The sequence below is a fragment of the Mugil cephalus genome, chromosome 4, assembly GCF_022458985.1.
Source record: "Mugil cephalus isolate CIBA_MC_2020 chromosome 4, CIBA_Mcephalus_1.1, whole genome shotgun sequence".
Classification (NCBI taxonomy): domain Eukaryota; kingdom Metazoa; phylum Chordata; class Actinopteri; order Mugiliformes; family Mugilidae; genus Mugil; species Mugil cephalus.
This window is the reverse complement of record NC_061773.1, coordinates 10,547,479-10,564,798: the sequence shown is the minus strand read 5'-3', so window position 1 is coordinate 10,564,798 and position 17,320 is coordinate 10,547,479. Positions and strand designations below refer to the sequence as shown.

The following is a 17,320-nucleotide window of genomic DNA, read 5'->3' as shown; positions in this document are numbered from 1 at the left end:
GAAGTGGCATGCATGAAATATAGACTCACTTTCCTTGTCAGACATTAAACTAAAGTTTTATTGTACAAAGATTAATGCACGCAGTCTGCCAGACATTATTATAAACTGGATCAAAAGAAAGAGGATTAAACTACATTGTTCCCCCAGAGGGAAATTATTCGCAAACATCCTTACATATGGTATATGTCATCTTCCTTTGCATCTTATTTATGAAAATACATTCCAAATACAATCTACTTCCCCAATACCCTACTGTGGAGGGACTATAATCCTGCAGGGTTTATCCCTCTGACTGAGTAAATACGATTTACGGTGATGAAAAAGGGATTTATGCAGAGAATAAGTATAGGTGTATGGAGGCATATCAAGTACAATCAACCGACTTCCAATTGACTTCCAGATGCACCTCCGGCTTTAACCAACGAGTCACAATACAGTATCGGTTTAACTCCCTTTCACTTTTTAACTGAAGTGTGTGAAAGGAAACAAGATCCCATGTCTAATTATTATTCACTTTGGACCAGCATTTATCATGATAATATGGAATATGTGTAGTGGGAGAAAAACGTCTTTAAAAAAGGCGGAAAACCATGAATATACGCTAAGTACATTTTTGTTGCTACAATAAATCAAATCGGCAATATGTGTAATGTCCAGGCTCTTTATCTGTTTGCTTTAAAGTAGGCATCGTTCAACTGCGGTAAGTGTATTTACGTGGTTATGTGAGGTGGATTGTATATTTAAGTGCACGCTTTAAAACTGCCCGTGGAGGATATGCACACTAAAGGCCATTTAGCCCAAAAACTCACCGCCATAATGTACAACCACGCGTTTTAGTTTAGTATTCTTTTGAGCCTTGCCTGATAATAATGATCAGATGTGCAATGGAATGCATCAATTCTCCACATTTGATAGACTGCGGTATGGGCTGCGGGTTTCACCGCCCCATAAATTTAATCTAGGTGATTCACTTGGACTGCGGGCAGGCCGCTCGTGCCACCGCTTAATGGTGTCAGTGGCCTGCAGGGTGGAACATATATTGTGTCTTGTCTTTCAATTTCGTCAAATAAATAAATAAATGAATAATCCCACAACCTCCTGTCTCAGCATCTCATTTTCAGTTTAAAGTAAGAAAACGTGTGGGACAGACTCACTCTGCGGGAAGCGCGGTGGGTTGTCATTAACGTCTGTGATCACAATGGTCACCGTGGTGGAGCCGGAGAGACCACCCATTTGTCCTGCCATGTCTGTTGCCTTGACGACCAGCTCGTAACGATCCTGGGTCTCGCGGTCCAAATCTGCCACCGCAGTCATGATGATTCCTAATGATTGAGGGGTGGAGGTGAGTTTGAAGGAGTGAGGCAGGAGAAGAGGAGTTTGTAAGTGTGATCAGTGGAGGTTACATTAGTGGTTGGCACTCATGCAATAACCAACTATATTTCCTCACTCGGTTTAAATATCAGCTTTTGCTAAGCACTTTATTATAGAGGCATAAGTGCAGCACATTCCATTTCTCCTCGTCAGACAGGCTGGATGGGAGAGATCGTGTCATATTTGCACCTCTGCACATACACCATTTTATGGCTCAGCTGTATTACAATGAATAATATATAGAGTCGGAATGAAATCATGCCTCAGCTGCCCAGAACAGCGTTACAAGTCTTCCATGGTGGGAAGGACTGCACTCCCTATCTGAGAGGCGGAAATCCAGAAAGCAAGGAAAAATGAATGAGTCATATAATGTTGAGAGGGAGTAAGGAAGAGCAGAGGGGGGATGCAAAACTAAGGAATGGTTTAATTTTACCGAATCCATGTTGTGCAGAATTTGAGTGTCAGTTAAAACCATTGATAGGTTTAACCCAAAGTCCTCCAATTAAAGGAACAGGTATAAAATGTAAACAAAATTGATAACCAAGATACTGTATTTCGCCTTTCTATGACTCTTTGACTAGTGCCAACATGATATTGTTTTAGATGTAGCTTTCGGATATTCTATTGTGTGACATTATGAGCAAGGTTTACACAGCTCTATTTAATTGCGTAAGAAGTCAGCACCACGGTCTCTATTTTATTCTATACAACCTTCTCACACACTCACAAACCAGTGCATGCTCCTCCTTGGTTTAAAAGAGACGTCCCCCCCTATTGGCCCAGCATCAGCAGCTGTATCAATAGCTGGCTGTTTAACTCTGTAGTAGTAATATAATTCCACTTTACCCCTTGGGATTTTCCACATCAGACTCTATTGATGCATTTCCTGGGCTTCGTGCGCTGTCTAACTCCCAAAGGTTCCCACTGTGAGATTCCAGTCACATATAGCCCTGGGCCGTGTTCTATGAGTTTCTAAAATACAGTACATGCAGCAGTGGACTTAAGGAGGGGCACAGATTAAATGTCCCTCTTTTGTCCAACAAAAGCTAGAGGAGATGCATCTAAATGAGGGCGGCTGTCGAGAGCGAGGTCCCATACTGCGCATGAGCGTACAGCATCATCTCTCCAACATCGCCAGCAGAACCTTTATGTCCATCAATGCAGTCAGTTGAGTCTACGGGCTCTATATTCAAATGTGTAGCACGTAGAGGTGACATTAACCAGTTTTACTGGATAATAGGACAGTGTATACCAACTGTGAAATAGAGCTTCAGTATAGCAATTCATTACATTAGCATAAAATAAATTATGACATTCCAATCTTTTTTGTTTCCTTTTTTTTGCATACCTCAGTTGTTTTTTCCATCTTGTGATAGAATAAAAATCTACAGTATACGTAGAAAATCACCTGTCCTGCCATTGGGGCTGTCATGGCTGATATAAAAATTAAAAAAGAGGCTGTTTTGGCAGTCTGAGGTATGCACTTGCATTTTGTGTTAGCCCCATGTCACTTCCTCTGCCACTGTGTGTTGGAAAAGCGATGATCCATGTACACTGGCGCGCTCACATTTTCACGGGAGGTGCCATGGCACTCTGACACAGCTGTGGACGAATCCAGCTGTGGTATAGACGGAAACGTCTTCACCTCCTCTACACTTTCAACAGCTAAGTACACAGAATAATTTTTTTGCGTCTTTTCTTGTTCTTTTGAGCCTTGAAAATACGGAGGCTTCATTTGTGGCTGGTGTGTTTTGGTACAAGCCAGGATAGGAAGTAACTGGACTACTGTTAGCGCGGACTAAAAGTGCTTTTGCAACACATGTCAGAGTCAGAGGCTCTCTACACTTTAACAAATGATGTGGTGGCTCAATGTTAAAAATATCCATGCAAATTGTTACATCAATTTTTAAGACATTTCAACTTAGCTAGTGTGGAGCACATCCCAAAAGACGTCTAGTCAGGCCAACTGAACTAAGCACAAGGAACACGATTTGCCTCGTCCTCTATAAGCTTATTTATATAATGCACTTAACTTTAACTTTAACTTTAAATGTTCATGCAAATTGTTACCTTATTTTTTTTAGAACAATAACTTGTGTGTCTGATTAAGAATACATTTTAAGTTGTGCTAGCTGAATACACCTCTATGTTGGGTTAAGGTGGAGACGTCTGGTGAAAGTTCATGCACTTTTGAGTTGGGACTATTTTATTTTTTTTCAGTTAGACCAACATGTTAAATTAAGTTAGCAACTCAGTGTAATGTATACACCTAACAAACTTCTTATTGCAGCTCTTAATTTTTAGCTGTACTTACTAACTCCATGAATCATTTTCTAGAGTGTATGCACTGCACAGCATATCGTGCGTTTCCAACTGCTTTATAATTCTGTTAGTACAAGAGTGTACGACCTTGTGAAATAATCCTTTTGACACATATTTTCCAGCCTGCCTACCTCTTATATTCTCAAACTATCATGTAACATTATCAACTATGTCTTGTATCTGTATCATCATCAGATTCTAAATGTTGGCTTTAGTCGATTTGTACTATATCTATGACAGATGTTTGTTTATCTCATCGCTCCTGCTGTTTTCTTCTCTCTCTCTTCTCTGTCTCTATCTGGCCGGCCTTTGGCAGATGGGTCCCTCCATATGAGCTGGATTCTGCTCAAGGTTTCTTCCTGTTAAAAGGGAGTTTTTCCTTTCCACTGTCACCTTCAGACTTCCTCGAGGTTTCAGGCCGGATTTTGTAAGGCCTCTTGAGACAATTTGAATTGTTATTGACGTTATATAAATAAAATTGAAAAATGGAATATTCAAAATTCAGATAATTCCAGGATGGCTGCAACAAACTAGCAGAACAACAGAAAAAAAAACAAAAAAACAGTGACTTTCTATTGAGTTGGTTGTCAAGGTGAGTGAGAGTGATATTAATGAGGCAGGTTTCGCAGCTGTTTTGTCTCCTCTTTATTTTGACCTTCTTGACTCGCACCTATTAGGCTGGCCCGTCTGCCTTCAAGACGGGGAGAGGGGGCTGGGTGGAATGGGGGTCGTGAAGCAGTTGCTTGAATGAACCAGCCAAGTCTCCTGGCTAGTCCCACCAAGGCAGAGCCATTTATCATCCAGGCACCCAGGCTGACCAAATGAAAGTGGTGGAGACCAAAAAAGGAATCATTAAAACTTTAGTCCTTTTCCCTGGGGTGGCATTCGCAGGCAACACCGATGCTAAGCTACTCCTGATAGACTGTGGGTCAGGACACAGCGCTCCTATAAGCTCCATACCTGTAGGGAAATGGGCAATGTTCCAGTGTATAGCTGGGGGAGATTCCCTTCTGGTGCAGTGAGGTAGAAACGTAAATAGAGGTCAGATTCCATCAACACTTGACTGGTTACACTTCTTTATTATTCTTGTCTTGAAGCTAAGGCTTTAAAGTTCTGAAAACCTTCTCGCTATAGTGTTATGCTGAGTCCAGAAAGCGTGCCTGTGCTCTTTTGAGTGGTTCTAGCTGAGAATTTTTAAATTAGTTTGTTTTTTTGGCCAATTGATTTTATGTTTTTTTCGCCACAAATTTGGATTGATCTGTTAATTATGGCCTCTGAACTTTATACTGCTCATGTTGCTGCCACAAAAAGACGGAGCCCTTAGAAAATCTTTGAAAAATACTAAACAAACAACAGGTTCAGGGAGAGAGCTGCATGCGTCCTCTCACCTGTGTGTCCGTTGACAGTGAAGAACTTTTCTCCTTCCAGCACACTGTACACCACTCTGGCGCTGCTGCCGTATGTAGGGTCGTCGGCGTCTGATGCGGTGACGTTCATAACAGACGTTCCTGTTGAAAAGAGGGACGGTAATGTCAGAAGCGAGAACACAACGTTCCAACGCCAGGAGACGACTGGAGGAACTATAGACAAGCGCAGCAATGGCAAAATGTAAAACTAAATTAGACTCAATGATGTGGGTAGCTTTTTTTTATGCGTTCGCGTGAAACTCTTCCTGGTTCTGTGAGGACAAATGTGAGATTCAGACCTTGAAATTGAGGACATTTGCAAAGAAAAGTAGGATGCTTTGTCGTCACTGTGCAGCAGAAAATAGGCTGCGTCTTGTTGTTATAATAGTTATGTTTGGACTCACAAGTATAGCAACGGTAGTTTGTGAGCGAGGTTGTGCGCACACCTGCGTGTGCGTTCATGCATACTTGTCTGGGATTATAGTTTGGAGAGGGAGATTAATGCATTCGGGTACCACTGCACCAGGTCGCTATTTCACCCCTATGCACATAGTTTCCAAAACAAATTTTTGATGTTTCAAATTGCCTTTTCATTACGCCAGTGCTCCAAATGGTTTTTTACCTCGTATCAGTACAGCAGTTGCACTCACACATCTTCAAAGACTGTTAGAAACCAAAGAAATTTACAACAAACAGTTACGTTACGTGATTGCTGGCACTCGAGAACGCAGAGAACACAAAGAATAGATTAATTTCCACAGGAAATCCGAAAATTGGGATTTGCAGAGCAACAGCGTTGAAGTCATTATTTTCAACCTCGGTGTGGTAAATTTGTCAGCTGCGTGCATACACAAGCCTCTGGCAGCAAATATGAAGGTGCATCTCTCCATTTAGTCACACAGTTTAGTGTGCTCAGCCTAAAGCCTCCAAAACTTTAAGGTTCTTCATTTAGGGGTTATAAAACAACTGCTTGCTTGCCTCTTAGCATGTGAGCACATTTCTTTTTTTATTCTTTCTATAAATATATTCACCTACAGGAAAAGGAAGATAAGAAAGGAGACGTTCCAAGGCACCACAAGTCCTCAAGGACAAGCAGTCAGTCTTTGTCTCCATCCCTCTAGCCAACGCTATGGGTAATTACTGACAGCTGGTGTTGTCCACTAAAGGTCACCACTGTAGCCTTTCTTAGAGCCCTGTCATGCTACTGTCCAGCTACATAATGACCGTATGCTAATGATGCTAATTAGCGGGAAGTGTCAGAGCACTGTTTGTTTCCTGTCATCCAGTGGAACTCCTTAGGGGGAATGGTAGTGGGGGGTGGCCAGCGGATTATCATTAAAGTCACCCGGCCATTAAATCAAATGGCTCAGATCATTCTCCTGCCGCTGTCACCTATAGCGCTCCATGTATAGTCCATAGGAGCAGGACGGTTTGCATGCTAAAATATAGATAGCTTATTATGCCTCCCTTCTCGTCTGTAATATTAGTGAAATAAATGAGAGTAGGGTGTGCTGCATGTATTCTGAAACTACGTGCTACTTTGATAATAATAATAATAATAATAATAATAATAATAATAATAATAATAATAATAATAATAATAATAATAAGAGAAAGACAGGGAAAGGAAAAAATTACAGTAAGGCTGCAGATGAATAGATCAGTCTTATATAACATAAGACAGTATGTGTAACATCAAAAGATCACATAGCAGGTTAAATCATGAATTCAAAGAACTCCATATTAACAAATTGGTTGGGATAAGCATTTAATCCGCATTCTGTGTAGCATCATAGTCATTACCTATTACGGTTATGCAAAAATTACAGCCTGATCCTCAGAAGATCAAGATATGTTGCTGACCAATTGGGTATGACTGAAGGTATTATTCTTATCGCTGTATAGAAGCTGGGCATTTTCATTACTGGCAACAGACAGGGGTTTGTTAATTCTTCCTACATAGTTGGCCCCACTGCTGCCAGTCCAACAAAGCCATTTTCATCCATGGGATTACTCCCTTATCTTAATTTTTCCCCAGGTAACAATCAGGTTGACGCTCAGCTGTTTCTGGATACAGGCTGGCAGCAACGTCAGATGGTTTGGAAGAACTATATAAATGCAAATGCTTCTTTATTGTGTTTATATTAAAAAAGAAAAAAGAAAAAAGTGAGGCAGTGAGTTTGGCACTTGGGTTGTTATTAAAGCTCTGGATTGCATCAGTGTTTTCAGCGGGAGAAGTCATTACTTACAGTATCTTTTGGCTAGGGTGGCGTTACTTAAGCAGATTCGACGGTTGACGGACTTGTGGGAATTCAATAAAAATTATTGACTTTCTCAGATTGAAATGTAATGCACGGAGCAGTAACGGGACAAGTGTGTCCGCCTAATGGAGAGAAGCTCCAGATATTCATTATCTAAAGAGTTGTTTTTCTCTCAACAATAAAACCTCAAACACAAGTTGCTCTCAGATGAAACGGCATGCACCGTAGCAATAACAATTTTAATTAACAAAATATACAGGTTTGTCTCCCCGCATGGGCACATTTGTTTGGGATGAGTTTGTTTGGTTTGGTTATATTACAAAACTTTTTATATCGCATTCCTCCCGAAGCCACACACAATGGCACCGCTGATAAAAAAATTTAATGACACATTCAGTTATTCCATGTGTTACTGCCTCGCTTCTTTTACACCATTTTTAGTGGAGGTTTAATGTTTGAAAAATAAATTATTTTGCTGACACCCAGTGGCTGATTATCTCACCTTGCTGTGCAAGATTGGAAGTCACTACACAGCACCCACTAACAGGGTGTTCTCAAAGAGAGAACACAGTTGGCACATTCCCACCTACATCTGGTCAAATTAGGAAAGGTCATAGTAATTTGAGCTCCTTTATTTTGACACCAGTCTGAGACAATCGTGTCACTAGCAGAAGAAATGAATATGCGGAGGCTTTGGCACATTTGCCGAGGGCAAAGCTAATGCGGACAGCAGGGCGGTATTTACACTGTAGGTCTAACTTACAGATTAGTACAAAAAATAAATAAATAAATAAAAGAAGCCAGCACCATGATAATTTTCACATGTCAATTCTCAAATGCACTGAGTTTCGGCATCAAGCTACTATGTGACGACGAAAGATAATTTTGCAGTTTTAATGGTGCTCGTCGGAGCATTCACTAGAGCAGCAGTGTTTCTCATACTGATTCGCTTCACCATGGAGGACTAGACAGGGTTACAACATTTTATTGCTGCGGCTATATAATCCTCTCGCCGAACGGCTCCGTAATTGGGGTTGAATGGCAGTCAATTACTGCACGTAATTTTTCATCTTTATTTAATAGTTATTATTCCAATAACTCTATTGTTGTCTACTCTAAAGCACTTAAAATCCCACTGGGTAGGTGGGATTCACAGCTAATTAAGTAAATAAGCTTACAGTCACAATAATTATTCTTTTCTATTTACTAGGCTGTTTCTTATTTGAGCACACGGTGGTTCTGACATTGTCCTAACTTTGGAGTGTGAAAGCAGCAACAGGTGTTTCAAGATGATACCACAATACGTGTTAAGGTAAGGATAATGTCAGTAGCATCGAGATGAAAACAAACCCCGGGACCATATCAGATGAAATGTGGTAAAGAGGAGGATTGTTTCTGGGGCGTAGAAGATTCGGTGGAGGGCGCGTTGACGATGGCTATATAGTTAGATTTATGCACGAGTTTGGTTTAATGGTATCAACACAGGCTGTCGGAATGGCTTCCCACACCATTTCAGCACTCTGGGAGAGATGGTTCAATTACTGTGAAGGGAGCTGGAGGAGTGTGCCACGTGTGAGACACTAGACTGACAGCTATTTAAGAGGCAGCCTCGTAAAAGAGATTTGTGCCTATCTCAGCTGGTGCCGTACGGGCGCGAGCTTCAGTGGAGGGGTCTAACAGCTGCAGCACTGAGCCTCTTTCCCTACTCCGACCCGCCTTAATCTGCAGGACTGAGTGCTCCCTGCCCGCATTATGGATCATTTAGTAAAGCCATAAAAGCTGAGGTGTTTTCACATGAAAAGTTATTTCTTCACTACTTCTACTGTGATTCATTCCTCTCTCATCCACATAAATGGCCCGGGGGAGAGGTGGGCTAGAGCGGGGCCGGGGAGAAGGGGGCCCGAGAAAGAATGAAGTATAAAGGGAAGAAAAATCTGCCATGTCATGAAAGCCAATGGTCTGCTTACATTGATCCTCTTCGAGATCTCGACAAGGATTTAGGGATATTTTTCATCTCCCAAGACAGACACTGTAAATCTGGTCATAGTTAGGCCTTGAACTTGTGCCTTTTTAATAGGTGGGATCATTATTTGTTTTGGGGACGACACCAGGAATCACTGTGGCGTGACAACTTCCAATCTTATCCTCTCATTATTTCCAAGCATTTGTATCTGTGTAAATAAGGAAAGGCACCTCTTGATCAAAAAGCATAAAAGGTCTATATTTCAAACAGGTATGCGCCTTTATAGATAAATGGTTTGATTTGACTTCATCCTGTATCTCTTCTTTACCCTATATCAGAATGTTTCATGTACCACAGATATTATCCATGCTCTGTGCCTGATTGCTCCTTGAATAAAAAATAAATAAATAAAAGCTTCTTTAATCATTCTTACAATTGCGAATGTATAGTGTTGCTGTTGTCATATCCTTCTTCCATACCTCTTCGCATACTGACTCAATCTTCCACTCGGCCTTTCCCCTTCCCCGACATGCTCACTGATTCGTACACACGACCACACACACACACACACACATCAGCCAAAATCAATTATGTGAAGCGCTGTGGTGGAGCGCATAATGGTGGATGTTACTGGTCATATACATAAAGGTGGTTGGCAGAGAATATTGATTGTAAGTTGCTCCTGCCTTGTCGCATTGCTCTCTCCTGTGCTCCTGCTGCTCCAAATGTCTCAACTGCTGTTAGCGTGACAAGCCCAGGCCTCGCTAATGGCGACTGCAGCAATCTGCAACCCCCTGGGCTACCTCGCTGGACCAGAGCAACAGGAAGAGTGATTATGACTTATTAATCCCCTTGTGGAGTTTTTGCATTACACACACACAAAAAAGGAGAGGGCATTTATCTCTCATGCTCGCCGTGTGATAGAAAAGAGAGTGATAACAGAAAATAGAGCACAAAGAATAACCAAAGAAAACACTTTTGTAATAACACACCAAAACCACAAAATGACCAAACTACACCAAAATGTCGAAACTACAAATACAGACTCCATTTTTTATTTTTTGTATTGTCTGCATTTTCTTTTTTTTCAGAACACCATGATACAACGATGGTGGCTGAGCTTTGACCTTTTGGGATATGAAATGTCATCAATTCATCACGAGTCCCATTCGACATTTGTCTTAAACGCTGTCATAAATACCCTATTAATTCTCATGCGATGGCCGAAAAAGGTGCTTTGTGAGGTCACTGTGACATTTGAACACGAAATTCGAACCTGTTCAACCCAGATTCAATCGAATGTTTGTACCAAATCTGAATAAATTTAATCGAGGCACTTCTACTGGAGAACTACACGAGAACGGGAAGAAATTTAAACGGACACACATCGCATTTATCAGCTGATCAAATTTTGTCTGACGCAACTATTGACAGGGTTGTCTTTTTGCAGTTTTATTCTGCCTGTTGCCTTTCTCTGTGTCAGCAATAGTAAATATCTTTCAAATGCCATTTTTGGGGCATTTTGTTTGCAGCTCTAACATCGAGTATATATGTTTTTTTGAACACAGTGATAGACAGGACATTGACCTTCAAAAAGATACGTAAAGACTAGATTCCACAGTGCTTCTGCTATGTTGCTCTCCTTGGGCTAGCACTCTTGCCAGTCTCTGTACTTTAGGACTTTTATGCTATAAAATAACACCTGTCTACTGAGTTTCTTTTGCTGTTGCAAACCTGTCCATAGAGCATACAGCACAGCATTTAGTATTTGTTAGGAACTGTGCATTAGTCATTAGATCTTCAAACATGTGTGACACTTGAAATCAGAACAGATTCGAGATTCCAAATAACAAGTTGTCCCAAGAGCACCAAAATGCAAAATTTCCATTAAAATGATCATTAAAATGCAGAGTGTTGCACTTACACAGATAACCGGGAAAATGGAGGAAAGCCTCAGACAATGATAGATGAAATTGGAAGACATTATCTTATAGTATACATCTGGCGTCTTTGTGCTTTGCCAGTTTCTCCAACCTGGCTGTCTACACGTGATTGTGTCTTTGATAGACAAAAGGATAAATGTCTGTTTGAAGCAGCGATTCTGCTGCTTTTACCGGACCTGTTGTTCTGTGTATTTGGTAATTCTACGCTACATCAGTTTGTGTCATCAGGGGATAAAAGCGGTGAATAGTGGCCAGCTTAATGTCTGCTATCAGGCTGCTATTTGCCTGCTTGATGTTCTTTGGACATTGTGACTTATCAGTGAGTGTTACCTGAGGTTAGAGGCTAAGGCACACACGTCGTGTTGTGCCACATCTATCTGCCACTCAGAGGTCCTGAGGTCCTCTCTAATGGAACCACATCAATCACAGAATTAGCTCTGTGGAAACTTTTCACCCGTCGTGATTTCACCCTTAAGAGCTGCCCCTCTTAGCCACGTTTCCACCAGACCTTTGAGTGCAAGGGAAAGATGGCTGTCTCAGGGAGTAAATGGTTTCATACCCAACAAGCTGTGCTATTTTGTCACTCAGCTCACATAAAGACAAGAGGGAAAAAAAGTAACATGGTGTAATAGTGATATCAAATTGGAAAAGGCCTGTCTTTATTACTTCAAGATTAGCTGGGCGTGTGGAGCATAAGCATTAGCTTGGGGTGTCACGGTCAATAATGCCTCTGCAGTATATGTGCTGGATCTAAAGCTCAGTCTAATCACTGCTTCACTGCAGGAAAGACAAAATAACACGCCTATGTAGTATTGTCAAAGTGGCATCATACCAGTCTGACATAACTTTAGCCTCTGGGTTTTTAAAATTGTTGAGGCCTAGCTCAAAGCTACATGAATATTTAAACAGTTACTATGGCCCAAAGGGAAAAGAGATGGGTCAAAGTCAAATATTAATGAATAGGCTTTTCAAAATATAAACATCAGTTCAACACGCCATCCTGTGTATATAAGTCATCTTGTATTAATATATAATTTGAGCGCAATTTAAAAGCGCTATTGGTATGAATACTTTTATCACATCTATTAGAGCTATAAGACACACATTGCCTGAGGCAACACAAAAATGGAAGCAAAATATTTTCCAATCTGTTTAATTTCGGTTACTTACTCACACTAGTGGCTCAAAAGGGATATCCATGAGATTTCTGTATACTGTACACTTGCATACACGCTGTCCCTCACAATTTGGCTGTCTCTTATATGACAAGACACATATATATAAAAGAGTATATCATGTTCATTATAAAAATTACTTCCCCCAAGGGACTGGGTTTGTGTATGCGCCTTTTACTTTATTTTATTAACTACAAATCTTCTAATATTTGATGTTCTCATTATCTACTATCTCTTGGTCTTTGTATCTTGTCCCATTATGTAACATTAAGTACACTCAGTGAATATTGTTGGTACTTTTGAAAATGATGCAGGGCTTTTTGCCAAAGATGAATTAGCTGCAGTTTATAATGGACGGATTGGTGTTCTTAATGGACAGACCTGTGCCTCTGACATTACCTCACAAATGGCCAAGAGGCAACATTAGCTTTTAACATTGAAGGTGATTTACATTAATGGTGGGCCCATTTTTATTTAGGTAATACAGAGGAGAGTGAACCATAACGAGAAAGATGACCTGTTGGGTTGGAAGTGAGTGTCCATTAATCAAATAGGGCTATAATGGACAGCTTTGGATTTCAGAATACAATACATCTTCATCCCCTAAACAACACCCTCCCAAAAATAAATGGGGAATACTAAAACAAGGCAATTAAAACACTTATATCAGTGATAACTGACTAGAGTTTTTTTCTTATCTATAGCATAAAACTTTTAAGACATTTGGCATGCAGATTAATTGAGGAAAAGCAGAGGAGTAAGCAGTAAGAGCAGCAAAGCCTAACCGTACAGTTCAGATATTTAATCAGTTCCACTCCTAAATCAATGCTGAAGAAATACTGGTAGACTGGTATGTTTAAATTATTTTGGTGTCACAGTAAAAAAAAAAAAAAAAAAAAAAAAAAAAAAAGTTAACACAGAGGGAAAGAGCATAGACTGTAAATAAAAATGGAAGGCAGAACAGCTCCTCAAAAGTGAAGCAAGTAGAGCTCCCTCTGGTGACTGCCTGCAGTATAGATCATACTGGACTTGAACTTTTTTTTCAAGGTAGGTTTCAGTAATTTTTGGTAGTTAATATATTACTGTTGTAATATGTCCATTTTTTTCTGAGAAATTTTGTTGTTGTTCTTTTTTTTTTTTAAATTTATAGCTATAACTATAGAAACAGGAGAAATGGATTACTACAAGTTGCCATACCAACTGCTCTGTGAAGCAGTCCCATAGCTTTGTGTGAATTTGTAAAAAAATAAAATAAAATAAATAAGTACAGTGGATAAACCAACATTTCTTTGTAATTACGGGAGAGAGATCACAGTATTAATTAAACAAAAATGCGAGTGGTGAAGTGTGGGCGGGTCATGGATATAGCAGCTCCGAGTCCACTCTTGGACTACAGTACGCAGACTCTGAAGTCAGAAGATGGTGCCACCTGTATCCGTGGGAAAATAGCACCTATTTGGCCAATTCAAGGTACTTCAGGTGCAATGTCTATATTTGTGCACAGTCAAAGTATGAGATAGTTGTTCAACACCACTGATACATATAGAAATGTGTGAAAAAAGGCAAATGACTGCTCTCATATGACTGCTCTCCAAAATGTGCCAAAGAGAGGAGGTGTTTCTTTTACCATAAGCGAATGTAAAAAGAAACATGAAGCATGTTTTCATGAAACTCAGTTTGCTCAAAATACTAACTCAAAATGTCATGTGTCATTGAAGCTCTTAGCTCTTAGACGCAACAATCTAAGTTTGCTTCAACTGGACTATGACAATTGTACACCTAAAAGTAGAAATTGAACGCATATCTGGGTTATCATTAATTCATGTAAAGACTGAGCAACGCCTTCTAGTCAACTCCCCATTTGTTTGCTTTTTGCTCTGTCCGGGATGTCCTCTAGCTAGGAGCTGTATTAAATCCATCGTTCACACAGCCTTTATCATCCCAAGTCAGAGGACACAGCTAACGTTCTGCTAAGCATCTCCATGCTCCCTCTTGTGTCCCAACCCAAAGACACGCATGGCTCTCAAAGCAACGTTCAATCACCCCGTGTGCTACAAATTTGATTTAAGACTGCAATTTCATTAGCCACGTACTTTTCACAGGACGACACAGAGCTCAGGCCCTCACATTTCATCATCAAGTTTGCCACTCCTATTATATGCCCTCTCTTTCCCTTAACCGACCCTGAAAAACAAACAGACTATGCACGAATGTGTCATTTTTGTTAAAAGAAAGAAAAAAAAAGAAAAATCGCTGAGGAGGCAGACAGACAGTAAAACCTCTGCAAAAAGGGAGTGACAGGAATAGTGACTGTGAGACTATGACACAGACAGGGACTGGGGGACCTGACAGGAGTGATAAGTAAAGATGAATATCCCTCAGGCGACTCACTACTGATTACTTACTTTCTTACTATTATGGCCTCACGTGTTCCAAGGCGATTTGCTTCTACGGTTGGCCGTAAAACAGCAGAGTGAGCATATCACTGGTGTGGTTTATGCTTGCAACCTGCTTTCATCGTGACATAAAACACTGCTTCACATCACATGAGGCCTGTCCAAATGATATAAAAAAAAACTGCTGACCAGGTTTTCAGTATATACTGTGTTCGCGCAGGGGAAAGACAAAACTAGAGTATACAGCAGACATTAGCCTGTACTCAAAATCATCAGCACTAAAGATACAGAAGAAGCCGAGGATCTAAATAATAAAAAAAAATTCCAAAATACCAATGGACAAACGAAAAAAAGAACAGGCTTCAGTCAAAGCGGGGGAAAAATTTTAGCCGCAGATTGGTGCACATTTTCTGCTCTGGTGAGTATTCACAGCGGCGGGATAGTGTATGGGGAGTTAAAGTAAACAACACTGCCCACTTTCACCATTTTCATTAAGAAACACCACTGTACCCACTGTAGCAATATGGGTCAGTGAAGTAATGGTATGATCACAACAACAGCAGTCTACAGCAAAGGGGCTGGCTTTGGTTGCACAGGAAATGTATATTAGTAGGGTAAATTCCTGATGATTTGTGATTTGTTTACAAAATGAAAATCATACAATATGTTGCCTCTGCGGGAAGTAGACAAAGTAACCTACGCATGTAGCCTACGTTGGTGTGAGCCAATTTATTCTTGTCTGCTTGTCAGTCTGGTTCACTCCTGAATAATGTAACCAAACGCTAGTCGGCGCTACTACCAAGTGGACCAATTACAAGCAGCGTTTCCATTTTCGGAAAATAATATAAATATTTCTCAAATTTCAATTAAGTGCTTTTTGTACGTGTTTCCATTGGATGGTGTTTCATCGAATGAGCTGTAACTCTCGTGAAGTCTTGTCTTGCTATATACCATAATTCTCTTAAATTCTTGTCACGTGAGACTTCACTTTGAGGAAATGTACTTCAAATGAACTGGTCGCGTGACCCCCTGCGCCATCTCGCCGGTGACAGGGAAATGGGGAAAAAGTGTTTCCATTGCATTTTTGCAGTAACTGTGATATCGATATGTCTGAAAAAACACCAAATGTAGGTGTTTCTGTTACATTTGCGCATTTCTAGGGTTAATAGAAACATGGTTACTGTTTATTTGGGAGGAACGGACCTAACTATGATATAAAATTCACTCTGAAATCTTTATACCTATATACAGCACGCTATGCTTTGGTAATTTAAGATGGTCACATGTTCCTAATGTTTGGGCTTGAGAGGAGAAAAAAATGCAGCAAATGCCTAGGATCTGGTGAATGACATGTGGCAGTGGTCTGTCTGGCACCTTCCTTTTCTCTTCACATCTTTTCATTATTGTCATTGTACTTATGACCTTATCACTGACATGCCAGAATAACACTGCTGGTGTTAGCTGGTGTTCAACAGGAGAGCAGTGGAAAAGAAAAGAAGCGTGTACAGGGCCAGAGAATGCTTGACTAGGCAGAGGATTTTTACCTCATTAGGACTATTGCTCCACGATGATGTTTAAAACATGAACTGCATGCTCATTTAGTGCGCAATTTGACGGGGGAGCGACAGGGTCAAAAAAGGGGGTAGCAACCGAGGTGGAAGGGTCATGATCATTAAGATTACATTAACTAGCATTAACTAAGCATGGCTTCCATGAGCCCGCCTCTCTGTTTCTTCATGAGATAATAGCTCCCTAGCTTCGAAAGGTTTTCGCATCGTTTTCTAAAACTCATTTGCATCCTTTCTATTCTCTTTATCTCTCTCCTGTATTTCTCTCTCTTGCCTTTCGCTGTCTCTTTCCCTCAGTTTCTCTCTCTCACACACACACACACACACACACGCATGCATGCACCCCATTCAGATTTAGAGAGCACTGTAGGCACAAATGTCCAAGGTTTGGATCATGCTGAGGAAGCAGGAATTAATTCCAATAAGGCTCGAATGGGGAAGAGCCACTCCATTTTGCGCCACTCCTGGAGTCACTCAAACAAGAAGCACCCCCACATCTACTGCTTATGCGCGCACACACACACACACATTCTGAGCACACGTGGTATTGTGATCTTGCACGGCAGCCAAATTTTATTTATTAAACACCAGCGGTGTCTTTGACATTAATACCATGCTAATGAGGCCCCCGACACCCTCATTCACCTGTCTCTTCCATTTCACAGAGAATTTGAAGCAGCCATGGGGTGCTGCTAAATACTGTTTCTCACAATAAAAACATGTTTGTCACGATTAAAAGCATGGCGGTGTCTCTGTCAAAAGCCTTGCTGGAAATGTGTTCTACTCTTGCCATGATCTACTCTTTTGGTGGACCTACCCTATGGTCCTCTTCCCTCCCCTCTCCTCCTCCTCCCTTTTATCATTCGCCTCAGTGTGTTTCAGAACACGGCCACACAGCTCATCTGGGAGTAATGT

The 17,320-nt window shown here is 40.8% G+C and overlaps 1 protein-coding gene across 2 annotated transcripts in view; it reads right to left on the bottom strand.

Moving 5' to 3' along the window:
• LOC125007280 (cadherin-22-like) overlaps nt 1-17,320 on the bottom strand; it is a 150,381-nt gene that overhangs the window by 42,210 nt on the left and 90,851 nt on the right. For both annotated transcript variants that reach the window (XM_047583997.1, XM_047583998.1), the window contains exons 5-6: nt 5,082-5,201; nt 1,155-1,322 (exon numbers count right to left, since the gene is read on the bottom strand). In XM_047583997.1, coding sequence (XP_047439953.1) covers nt 1,155-1,322; nt 5,082-5,201 — 288 coding nt within the window. The remainder of the gene's footprint in view (nt 1-1,154; nt 1,323-5,081; nt 5,202-17,320) is intronic.